A 12,527-nucleotide genomic window follows, 5' to 3' on the forward strand; every position below is an offset into this window, starting at 1 on the left:
AGAACAGCTCTAATGAACTCTGAACACACCTGGTGCCGTGTGAGCATGTTTACCCAAAAGGAATGAGCTCTGGCCACGTGGAGAGCCTGTGGGTGCTCAGAGCTAACAAGGAGGGAAGCTGTGGACTCCAGAGGAACGAAGTTCAATAGGAGCACAGGGCTGGGCTCAGGTCAGGCTGTGATGGACGCTGGTTCTTCATCCCACCTCAGGGCATAAGATGGCAAGAAATGAACACACTTGGACCTCAGTTGCACCAGGGCAGCCCTGGCTCTGAAATGTCCTCTCAGCAAGTGCTCAGATGACAAGAACAGCAGAAGGTCAAGTCCCTTGTTAGAGATGAATCCCCCTGAGCTCACAGAGGTGAACCCCACCCACCTGTCCCTTCCGGGGACAGATATTCCTGTGTGGCTTCATGTAGCCAACTTAAAATCATGTGAACTATGGAAATGGAGCCCTACCTGGTGGTTGAGTAGATGGCATTGGCCGGGCAGTAAAAAGGACCAGGACATCGGAGAGTAAGTAGTGCCCTGCAGAGCCCACAGCTGGGTTAGGGTCATGGTGTGGCCTAGTGTGGCAGAGGGTCTGCCCTGATGCTGTTCAAACTGACAAGAGTCAGGAGTCTGTGTGGCCACTCACAGGAAGGTCAGTCTGGGGTATCCATGCACAAAAAGGACAATGAAGTGGGCTCCCTCCCGGGCAGCGGCCAGGCCATCTGGGGACTAGCAACAGTCTCTGGTGGTGTAGCTCAGCCCCATTCTCCGCACAGGAGGTTAAAATCCAGATCTCAGTGGACACAGCTCAGGGCAGCCATTGCAGATGGAGGGCAGGGCTGTGAAGGGAAACCTGGCCCTCCCTCCCTGCCCAATGAGCAACCTCCCTGCCACTGAGTCACCTGTCTTCCCAGGGTCCTTTCTGAGCACAAGTCTTGGTGGCACAGACATTGCAGGACATTGTGTGTCTTTCTTCGTCTGTGGGTGACATTGAGTTCATTGTCATCAGATCCCAACAACAACAACCTTCCACCTCCATGATGGATGTGGATTTGGCCATGAGAGAAGGACGGGAGGGACGTGGTCAGTGCCAAGTGGGCACACATCCCTGGCCACGGGGGATATAAAGGTCACCGTGTGAGCAGCCAGAGCAGACCTTCCCCAGGTGACCTGCCTTGTGTCAGAGCCCAGCAACTGAGGATGAAGAGCCTGTTCCTGACCTTGCTTCTGGGGCTGGTGGCTGTCCTGAGGCCTGTGTTGTCCCACCAGAATACCAGGACAAGGGGAGAAGGGGAGAACAATTGGAGGAGGTAGGGGAAGGCACAAGCCTGGTTGGTAGTGGTAGACTTGTTCCGTGGTATCCTTGAATACTGAAGTCCAACCTTGCACCCCAGCATGAGATGGTCAGATCAGGGACTCCTCTGTTTTATCCACGGACAGAACCTCTCCAAGAGTACAGGCCTGGAACGGGGGAGTGGGTTTTGGGCATGGATGTTCATGAGACATGGGCTATAGAAGGCTTCATAGGGTGGGATTTTCAGGACAGAGGACTTATCCAGTGTGAATTCCAGACCTCTAAGAGTTTGTGCTGACAAGGCAGACAGTCTCTGCCTTCACTGGGCCAGAGAGCCCTTGTCTTGGGCTCTCTCTACAGTGGGCATGTGTGGGGACGTGTGGTATCAGCCTTTACAACTGCAGCCCGGGCTCTAGAATGTCTCCTCAGGCTGCAGGCCCAGATACAGATTGTGGATAGAATAGGCTGCAGGCTGGGGTGTGCTCAGGGCTCTGTCTTCTGCAGCTCCCTGAGACCTGGTACACAAAAGCCATGGTATCTGATAAGAAGTGCCAAGAGGGGAAGGGCCCCAAGAAAGTGTTCCCTATAAGGGTGACATCCCTGGAAGGAGGGGACCTGGAGCTAATAATGACATTCTTGTGAGTGTTCCCACCAAGTCTGCAATTGTCTTTCTGTTCTTCTCTATTCTTATTTTGGTGTGGGTGATGGAACGCCCCCGCCACTGAGAGGGCATGTCACCAGGCAGTACGCTAAATCTTGGACAGGTCTGATGCGAAATTTTGGGGTCATCTCGTCAAGGCTGATACACCTGGTGTGCTGAGCATGGCTCCTGTTTTACAGGAAGAATAATCAGTGTCAAAAAAAGAAAATTGTGGGCTGGAGAGATGGCTCAGAGGTTAAGAGCATTGCCTGCTCTTCCAAAGGTCCTGAGTTCAATTCCCAGCAACCACATGGTGGCGCACAACCATCTGTAATGGAGTCTGGTGCCCTCTTCTGGCCTGCAGGCATATACACAGATAGAATATTGTATACATAATAAGTAAATATTTAAAAAAAGAAAATTGTGATGGGCAAAATTGATGAGCCTGGCAAATATATTTCTTATGAGTCCCCTGTGGTCTTTGCAGGGACGAGTTCCTGCATGGAGGGTTCCTGCCCTGTTCAGCTCCCAGTATGGTCATTCACTCATGTTCCATGTGCCAGACATTAGAGGTCACGGGTTAGTCCACCCCAGGTACTGACTGATGTGTTCTGCACCCTCGCCCCTTCCATTTTAGCTCTCGATCCAATGCTAAGTACAGGAAAGCAGGGCAGGGAAGGGCTCAGGCCTGGGGCCAACCTCAGCCCTCACTTCCTCTGGAATCCTCAGCGGGGGCTGGCAATGTTCTGGGAAATAGCTTCTGTCTAATTGTGGCAATCACAGAAGGACCAGAGCTGGACTGGTTGGGTCTCCTGGGAGACCACAAGTGTTCCAGTGCAATCCTTTGAAAAACCTCAGAAGGGTTTTTCAATAAATAAAAAGCTAAGAGCTATTTCTCTGCTCCCTGTAGTCAAGGGCAAGAATACCTTCTATATCCAGGAGCTTCCTGTGAAGGACCACTACATCTTCTACTGTGAACACCACCAGCACCACGGGAAGTCACATCACAAGGGGAAACTCGTGGGTGAGGAACCAGAGTCCCCATGTCCTGTCTACGGTCTCTGCTTCTAATACCTATCAGAAGGGCAGCAGTCATACCTGGCCCTGGGGACTGGGAGGGCTCAGGGTGCTGTACAGGATGGGTGTAAGATCCAAAGTGGAAGGAGGGTCAGCTGGGAGGGGACCTGGCGTATGTGACCTTTGGGGGCCTGAGCATTCAGGAGGGATTCTCACCTCTGGAGCTGGCGAATGCCATTTCCAGGGGTTCCAGGTAACTGCCAGTCTGTATGAAGGTGACTAACCTGGTAAGGACCTTGATGCGTACGTAGTATTCTCCAAGGTCAGGGGACAGCCACTTGCCTTGTGTCTTTGTTAGTTAAGGTCTCCACTGTTGTGAAGAGACACCATGAGCATGGCAACTCTTATAAAGAAAAACATTTAATTGGGCTGCTTATTGCTCAGAGGTTCAGTCCATGGGACATGGTGGTGTGCAGGTAGACATGGCGCTGGAGAAGGAGCTGGGAGACCTACATCTTGACCTGCAAGCAACAGAAAGTGGTTTGAGACACTGAGCATGACTTGGACATAAATGAGACCTCAAAGCCCACCCCATGAGACACACTTCCTCTGACAAGACCACACCTACTCCACACAGTCACACCTCCTAATAGCGTGACTTATGGGGTCAATTACATTCAAACTACCACACTCTGAGATCCAGGGCTCTTACTGGGCTGGGGAGTGACCCTGAAGGCCTCTTAATATCCACAAAGGGCCCCCAGATCACTCAATGTCTGGGAGTCTCCACCCCAGGGCTCCTTGTCCACTGCCAGGGTCCTGTTCCCTCTTAACCTGGCTGCTCCAGGTTGACAGCCCCACTGCTGGTCGGTGCTCTTGACCTTGGTCACTGGTTCCCTGTGGAGTTCTCACCACTACTGCACAGCTCACCTGCCCCACCTCCCCACAGGGAGAGACCCTGAGGAAAACCCAGAGGCCATGGAAGAATTTAAGAAATTCGTACAGAACAAGGGACTCAAGGAGGAAAACATCTTCGTGCCCGAGCAGAGGGGTGAGTGGGACTGCCCATGTCCTCCCCTCCCTTCTTTTTCCTCTCCATCCTTTTGAGAGTGCTGTCTCTGCTCCTCCTGGTCTCCATTGTCCCACACATCTCTGCATGTTCCTGCAGCCTCTGGGGACCTGTGTGCTGTGTGTCTCTCTGCTGCTCATGTGCTCTGCCTCCCTGCAAACCCCGCTGCCCCCTCACAAGGGCTCCAGAGTCCATCTGCAAGTCTTAGCTATGGAAGGATCTGAGCAGCCAGGGTTTTGGGGTTCTTATCCCTCTCACCCCTGGCCTTTTCTTGGTTTCTACAGATCAGTGCATCCCTGAGAGTGACTAGGGTAAGTGACCCTCTGGGAGAACCATGGAAAAGCCCAGAGTTCTGGCGGTGGAGGGCCCATGTGCTTTGATCCTTATCCACTGTAGCAGGAATGGTCTCCTCGGGCAGTGACCCCTGGTATAACCCCAGCACTCTGCCCTATGCTCAGTTCTCTTCCCTACCTCCCATACCCAGGGTCACCCAGACACCTGACAGGCCATGCATGTAAGAGAGAGGATAGCTCTCGCGCTCCCGCGGCTGTGGCTGTGGAGCGCTGACTGCACAGTGCTTGAGGCCAGAAGACCTCTGGCCAGCACCTGCCACTCACTTCGCTTGTCTTCGGCACAGCAGCCAATTATGGATCATGGATCACTTGCTGGTCCCGGCCTAACACTGACTCAGTTCTGGGACATACCTGGACCTCTCCTCCCCTGGACCACTTTCCCCATCTTCTCTGCTGGACTTCCCTCCCACCTCTGCTCCACCATCACCAATACCAGTTGACTCCGAATAAAGCATTTCAGCATCGCTCTGGCTCAGCCTGTCTGTAAAGGGCCTTGGCCGCCTCAAAGCTCTGACAGAGTATAGCTATGCGTATGTTGAGGAAAATTTTGGGCTCAACAAATTCAATTCCTGAAGAGCATGAACTATATTTTAGTCAGGGTTCTCTAGTGAAACAGATCTAATAGAATGAATCTGTACAGACAAAAATAGGAGCAACTATTCCAACAATGACTGTTTCCTGATGGAAAGTCCTAAAAATCTAGTAGTTGTTCAGTCCATGAGGATGGAATTCTCAACTAGTGTCCAGTATATGCCAGAATCCTGAAAAGAAGGCTCTAATACCAGCGAAAAAAATGAACTTGCTGGCAAGGACAAACAGGCAAAAAAGCACACACTCCCTTCTTCCATGTCCTTTATACAGGCTGCCCCCAAAAGGTGTGACCCAAATTTAAGGAAGATCATCCACATCAAAATATCTGGATTTAGCCCGAGCCTTCCCACTTCAATTGAGAAAAATCCCTCAGAGGTGTTTTCAGTGGCCTGGGTTGAGTAGTCGAGAGACAAGCAATAGCCATCACATCAGTCTTGTAGGGACGTTCTCAAGGTCCTTGATCAGCCATTGATCCACATGGCTTATCCCTCCTTGGCTACTGAAGCCACTCATCAGTGTTGCATCCAAGTCTCTCTGTCCCTTTCTGCTTATTTTATGAAATTTGGCACACAAATATTTGCATCTTCCTCTTTGAAAAAGGTTTTATTTCATGCATATGGGTGTTTGCCTGCTTGTGTGTATGTACGGTGCCCAAGGAGGCCAGAAGAGAGTGCAACCACACTCTGGCGCTAGAGTTAGAGAATGTAAACTATCATGTGGGTGCTGGAGACCTAACCCTGGTGTTCTGCCCTTAACCTCTTATTGGTTCTGCTTGGTGGGTTGTTCCTATTGTTACAACATAGTGGCCTTGCTTATCTTTTTTTTTCTAATTTTGACTTGAGACTTATTTTGAGTAGAAACACTACCTTGCTTGGTTTTGCTTTTTATTTGCATGTGTTCTGATTTTCATCCATGTGCCGTCAGCCAATGTGTGTCTTTTGTCAGTGAGTCCTTGAAATGTGACCCTAATTTGTCTTATCAATAAAAAATTAGGAGTCAGATATTGATGTAAAAGATCAAAGAAGCAGAGCAGAGGCCACCAGAGACTTCTTACCTTTCTGAATTCTCCAACCAGAAGACGGAGATCCTGTCTCCACCCTTCCTTAGCACTTCTTCTCTCCACCCAGCTTTATCACTTCCTGTCTAAAAAGTAATAATGAAAGTAACAAATTATGAGATAGTGGCAATAGAATAATCCCTTAATTCTGGTTTTTCTTCTATCCCATATCAGGGGGTTATTCTGATGTGAGACTGTAACATGAACAGGGGCCTGCTTGTAAGCCCCAAAGAAAATCACACAGAGGACTCCATAAGTCATACAGCTGATTGGCCTATTAGGTCAGGCTACTTAGTAGCTCTTGTAGCCTATATTAACCCATTGTTCTCATCTATGTTAGCCATGTGGCTCAGTACCTTTTTCAGTGGGGCAGATCACATCCTGCTGCTTCGGTGATCTGGGCAGGAGTGAGAGGAATCAACTTCCTCCTTCCCAGAATTCTCCTGTTCTCATTGCATCACCTCTACTTCCTGTCTGGTTTTTCCACCTATACTTCCTGCCTGGCCAATCTGTGTTTATTTAAAACATGATTGACAGATTATAGACAATTCTCATGCACCATGAGACAGACAGAGATTTTGGATTTTTCTTTTAACAAACATGCTTGGGTTTAGAGAAGGAGAAAGCCATGCTCCAACTGCAATACCAGCTTTAATTTTTAATTGAATTGGGGCTATAAAAGGCCATTAGCATTGTATGTCTGTAGAGAACAACAGAAACAAACATTTGGGAAGATTTATAAAATTTTATCTTGTTTGAAATGTGATATACCAATAGGCCAATTATGCTTTTCTTGGGACTTTTTTTTTTCTGGAAGATTTATCCTTTGAGGTCTCATGTGCTCGAGCTATGCCCAGTGTCTCAGTTTACTTCTTGTCACCTGTAGATCAAGATGTAGAGCTCTCAGCTCCTCCTCAGCACCACAGCTGCCCACATGCAGCCATGCCCTTCCATGTTGATAGTGGATTAAATTCCTGAAACTGTAAACTAGCCCCAATGAAATATTTCTCTTTATAAAAGTTATTGTGGTCTTGGTGTCTCTTCACAGCACCTGAAACCCTAACCAAGACACCTCCTGTGCCAGAATTAATCCACTTATTTCCCAGAGTTGGAAGAATTTTGTGCTATGATTTTGTTACACTAATTTTGATGTCATTAATTTGTATCTCAGTCCCTTCTCTTTACTCTGTGGATTCCAAGCCTCTTGATCACATCGGAGTTCTTCAGAGCTGTTGACAGGCTTATTTTTTCCCTATATTTATATGCAGGTGTATAGTTCCTCGATCAAGTCCTGAAGTTATTCCTCCTGAGAAAAATAATTAGTCTATCAGTGGTGATTTCTGCTATGCTTTTGATTTATTTTTTATCTCCAGGATTGCTGTCCATTTTGTAGTAGTAAGAGCGGCGGGGCTGCCCGGCCGCCTGCTAGCTTAAACCCCAAAATAATTACACAGACACTGTATTCTTTTAAACACTGCTTGGCCCATTTCTATCTAGCCTCTTCTCAGCTAACTCTCACACCTGGACTAGCCCATTTCCAATTATCTGTGTAGCCCACGAGGTGGCTTACCAGGGAGATTCTAGCCTATGTCCATCCTGGATCGGAGCTTCATCGATGGCGTCTGCCCAGGAGAGGGGAGCATTGCGTCTCTGCTCCAGAGCACAGAGCTGTCAAGTCTAATTCTGAATTTCTCCCCCATGTTGTTGGCTTTCTAACCTGGGTTCTGGATTATACTTCCTTACTTCATTCATGTGTTTATTTCTACCCTGATGAAAGCTATTGATCATTTTTGCAAGTAGAGTTCCAAATCCTCGCTTGACATTCCACCATTTCAGTCTCTCTGGACTCTGAGAAACTATCTTTATATTTTTTGTGGGGGTGTTTTTGTGAAATCTGCATATTAGTTGAAATGAATAACTAACTCTTTGAGTTTTGTTTGGGGGTCTTGTTACAATTTCAGAATGACGGGAGAGAGACACACCATGTGACAGGGCTCACAGGGAGAGTTTCTTGGGGGAGGGGAACAGGAAAAGGGGGAGAGGGGAGCGGCAGAAGAGAAGAAAGAGGTGAGAAGACTGGCCTTTTCTGAGGGGGCATAACTCAGGTACTGTAGCAACACAGTGGATGACATTGTCTGGACCGCCTGAGTACTGGCAAGTGCATAAGTGCAGGGTTGGCACATCCTGCCAGGTCCCCAAGGGGCAGGCCAGCACATTGCCTGAATGCTAACATTTCTCCCTTTTGTTCATTATAAAAGGTGAGGAGATAAAGAGGATAGCAGGGGAGCACAAATGAGGTCATCTTGTTCTTGAAACTGCTTCCTGTTGACCTGGGGACATCACATTTTGAGGGGGAACTGAGAGAAGTTGAGATGCAGGCCAAGTCCTGAGATAGCTGCTGTGCCCAGACTCTGTGGGACCTTCCAGTGCCTCCTGGACCTGGCAAGATGTTGGCAGAGCAGAATATAAAGTTAAGTGTGTGGAGAAAATTTTTTTCTTAGGTCCTGATAGGGAGTCCCACGACCAGGGAAAGATGGGGAGGGAAAGGGGAAAGGTGGGGCTGTTGATTGACAGTTCTTAATTGAGGGGGTACATCTGACCTATTCTAGGTAGAATTAGTTTGGCTCCCTGGAGCTCACAGAATTTTTGAGTTTACAAGAAGAGATGAGTTTTGGACACATTAGCATTCCCATTGTGTGTAATCTTTATTGAAAGCCACATTGTAGAAAGGGCAGCACACTTATGTCTCGGGGTCAGTGGGGGCCCAGAAAGGATTCTGATTGAAAACATTAACACTCTTTTTTGTAGCCAAAACACAGTGACAGATGTTTTTAGCACAATGAAAAGTACCTTTTAAAACTACAGAAAAGAAAAGAAGAGAAAAGAAAAGAAAAGAAAAGAAAAACACCAAAGGGAATTTAAAACCCTCAGCTGATGGCTATGATCGCATAGTGATAGTTCGGTGTTTGCTACTCTGCCAGAGCTAGATTAATAACTAAATCAGAATTCCATCGATTACTGTTAAGACTATGAACTTTTGGAGTCTAAACATAACAGTAGCATACTGAGGGAAAGGAACCTGGAACGTGTATTCCTTTTTTTTTTTAAATTTATTTATTTATTAAGGATTTCTGCCCTCCCCGCCACCGCCTCCCATTTCCCTCCCCCTCCCCCGATCAAGTCCCTCTCCCTCATCAGCTTGAAGAGCAATCAGGGTTCCCTGACATGTGAGAAGTCCAAGGACCGCCCACCTCCATCCAGGTTTAGTAAGTTGAGCATCCAAACTGCCTAGGCTCCCCATACATCTCAGATCACTTCCTCCTTATCAGCACGTAAGCCTTCCTATCTTCACATAAACCAGCCATAAAGCACCTTCTGTCTAACTCCCAGGAGACACCAGTGGCTGACCACTGAGGGCAGTCACTGCAAAGCAGGTTCCTTTAACAAAGGAACAGGAAGAAGTTCACTGAAACCTGTTTTGTGAGTTCATCTCTTTGCCGAGTCTGGTAATGAGGTGAACTGTCTAGTCTTAGTGTTAGCTCTGGAGAGTGAGGCCAGTGAGCTGAATTTTACAGAGAACTGAGAAGGCAGCTGAAGCCTTGGTCACTGCTGTTAAAATAACAAAGCTACTATTAGCCCAGTCGTCACACAGCATCCGAGTTCTGAGAAGGGTAACTTTGACCTGAGTTCGTGATTAAATGACAGAGACTTACTTGCTGGCTAACTAGACAGCTTCTTCTAGGGATCTCCATGGTCACTGAGGGCAGAGAGAGGTCTCAGGGCAGCTGCCAGGCCCAGAAGATCTGACAGACTTTCCTGTGAAGTGGAACTTGTGGGAGGGCCGGCCTACCTCGTCTAGGCCTGGTCTGAAGAGGGTCTTGGCAGCAGTTGAGGGGAAAGGCAGATTTTGTTCAGTAGCTTGTACTGTCACGTTTGAAGCAACTTCCAGGTGGAGGTTCTTCTGTGTCAGTCTGTCTTCTTTGGAGGAAATACAGGTGTTGCCAGGAGCTGGTATGTCTCTCTCTTATGAAAAGCTTTTTAACCAAACATTTTAAATGCCATATTCTGCAGATCTCTGAGTATTTGAGGACTATGTCTATTAGGTATTTCTGAGTAGACAAACTTTATTTCTAGTTACTTGTTTTAAGCTTAACTTTTAAAACATATACAGGGGACTAGGTTAAAGCTTATACCTAGAATTAATTATATCAGTACTTAGTGTGAATATAAAGAACTTGACTATTCATAAGAATGACTGACTGTTAACTTGCGTCCCCTAACGGGCTTTAATATGTTAGCAGCTTCCACAAGACTAGGCCTTTACCTGCCATTCCTACCAGGTTTAGCTTTAAAAACAATGATTTTTGAATTGAAGCTGTTCTAGGATCCAAATAGAACCTTTTAATCATGGATAATGGACTCAGTGAAGAAATCAAAATAGTCATTCCGTGGGTGAAACAGAGAAGTTTGTACCGAGCTGTTCAGGCTGTCTGCTGGGAAGGCAAGGAGAAGTGACGTGAGAACCAGCGTGAGATGGGGACAGGACGAAGGGGGCTTGTGAGTCGGAGTGTGTGAGCTCATGAGACTGAGGGAGAACAGAGGCCAACACTGCCATTGACGTGCCATGGGGATCAAATGCCCAACTCTGGAAAAAGGACCTCTCAGGGAGCCAGACATTCCATTATAGAATACATATCTTATTTATAAAATACCTTTTTTTTTTGGATTTTTGAGACAGGGTTTCTCTGTAGCTTTTGGTTCCTGTCCTGGAACTAGCTCTTCTAGACCAGGTTGGCCTCAAACTCACAAAGATCTGCCTGCCTCTGCCTCCCGAGTGCTGGGATTAAAGGCATGCACCACCACCACTCAGTTTATAAAATACGTTATTTTTCAAATATATGTTGCTCTTATTTAAGTTCTCTAGAAGCTTAGTGTTGAACTCTTGGCAAAGACATAAGTACTTAGGTGTAATCTCTAAGTCAGCTTTTGTTAAACTGGATAGATCTTCATTACCTTAAATTTTTATTGCCATATAGAATATATTTCAACAGAGTTTAATCACATGTACACTATGTTGTAACAAATCTATCCAAACATTTTTATTGTCACACAAAAGTCTATACTAATGCAAAAATTTGAGACTTGCTGCTTCCTTAGTCTAAAAGGAGATACAACGAACAGCTCATTAGGACTAAGAGATATCACATGACATGTATTCTTTAACCTTAGTAAAGATGGCTCCAGTCATGTGAGTACCTACATCATGATGAGGTCACCAGTCAAGAGAGTCACATGGTTGCTGTTTAAAACATGTTTTTCTAAACAATAGTTACATGCACATATACGCATAGTTGAATCCACTTTACAAACATATACACACAGAGTTAAATATAGCTTACACTCACACATATAGAGTTAAGTCCAAGTCACATACATGTACACATACACACACAGAAATATCTGAAAAAAATCAATGTTTATATAAACCATGTTTCCCACATTCACTGTTCTGTTGATGGACACCTTGGTGGCCAACCTTAGTTGTTGTGACATTTCCTGCACCAAATTTTAAGTATCCCCAAGGTGTGCTGAACTTGACTTTGGGGGTAAATACTCCAGAGCAGATTATCAGGGCCCTCTGGTAGCGTTTCTGTTGTTAGGTTTTAGCTGTTTGAGGAGTTAGAAACTGCACTAGTGTACACTGACACCACCGGAGTGTAAGGACTCTCCGTGAACACATGTGCCCCAGCTTTTCACTGTTACCCGTCTCCTTGGTGACTGCCATTCTGGCTGAGTGAGATAGAGGCTAATGTTATTTTCTTTGTTTGTGCTTGCATTTTTCTGATGGCTGGTGATGCTGAACATCTCCCATGTGTTTACAGGCCATGTGGACCCCATCTTTTGAGATCTGACGGTCATTTTATCAGTCCCATTGTTCATTGGGTTGTTTGACTTTTTGTTATTTAGTATTTTGAGGTTTTTATAGCCTAGATATGATTTCATCCCCCTTGGACTCACATATATTCTATTTACACTATAATTCATAATAGTACCAAAATTACAGTTATGAAGTGACAACAGTATAACTGTATGGTTGGGGGTCACCACATCATGTGGAACTATATTAAGGGTCACAGCACTAGGAAGGCTGAGCACTGGTCTGGATATTAATCTTCTTTTAGATGTGTAGTTAGCAAAGAACTTCTCCTCTGCACAGGCTGTCTCAGTCAGTTGTTTCCTTTGCTCTAAGACCCTTTTAAATATCCCAAAGTGATGTGGGAATTCCTTCTGTATATGTATTGTTTTTATTGGTTAATGAATAAATAAACTGTTTGGAGCCTATAGCAGGGCAGAACAGAGCTAGGTGGGGAAAACTAAACTGAATGCTGGGAGAAAGAAGGTGGAGTCAGAGAGAAGCAATGTAGGCCTGAGCATTGACTGTGAATGAGCTAAGTGCAGAGAGACATTTCATTGTATGGGTTGCTAAGCTAAACCAGCATATATATTTTAAAGGTA

General features: G+C 46.3%; 1 protein-coding gene across 1 annotated transcript; it reads left to right on the forward strand.

The window, feature by feature from the left end:
• The first annotated feature begins 1,190 nt into the window (after positions 1-1,190).
• LOC101993388 (odorant-binding protein 2b-like) lies at positions 1,191-4,320 on the forward strand. Its single transcript, XM_005346736.1, has 7 exons — positions 1,191-1,244; positions 1,789-1,922; positions 2,125-2,155; positions 2,342-2,398; positions 2,840-2,948; positions 3,891-3,992; positions 4,295-4,320. Exons 1-7 carry the CDS (start codon positions 1,191-1,193, stop codon positions 4,318-4,320), a joined length of 513 nt encoding a protein of 170 aa, XP_005346793.1.
• Positions 4,321-12,527: the final 8,207 nt, after the last annotated feature.

The sequence above is a fragment of the Microtus ochrogaster genome, chromosome 4 (assembly GCF_000317375.1).
Source record: "Microtus ochrogaster isolate Prairie Vole_2 chromosome 4, MicOch1.0, whole genome shotgun sequence".
Lineage (NCBI taxonomy): Eukaryota > Metazoa > Chordata > Mammalia > Rodentia > Cricetidae > Microtus > Microtus ochrogaster.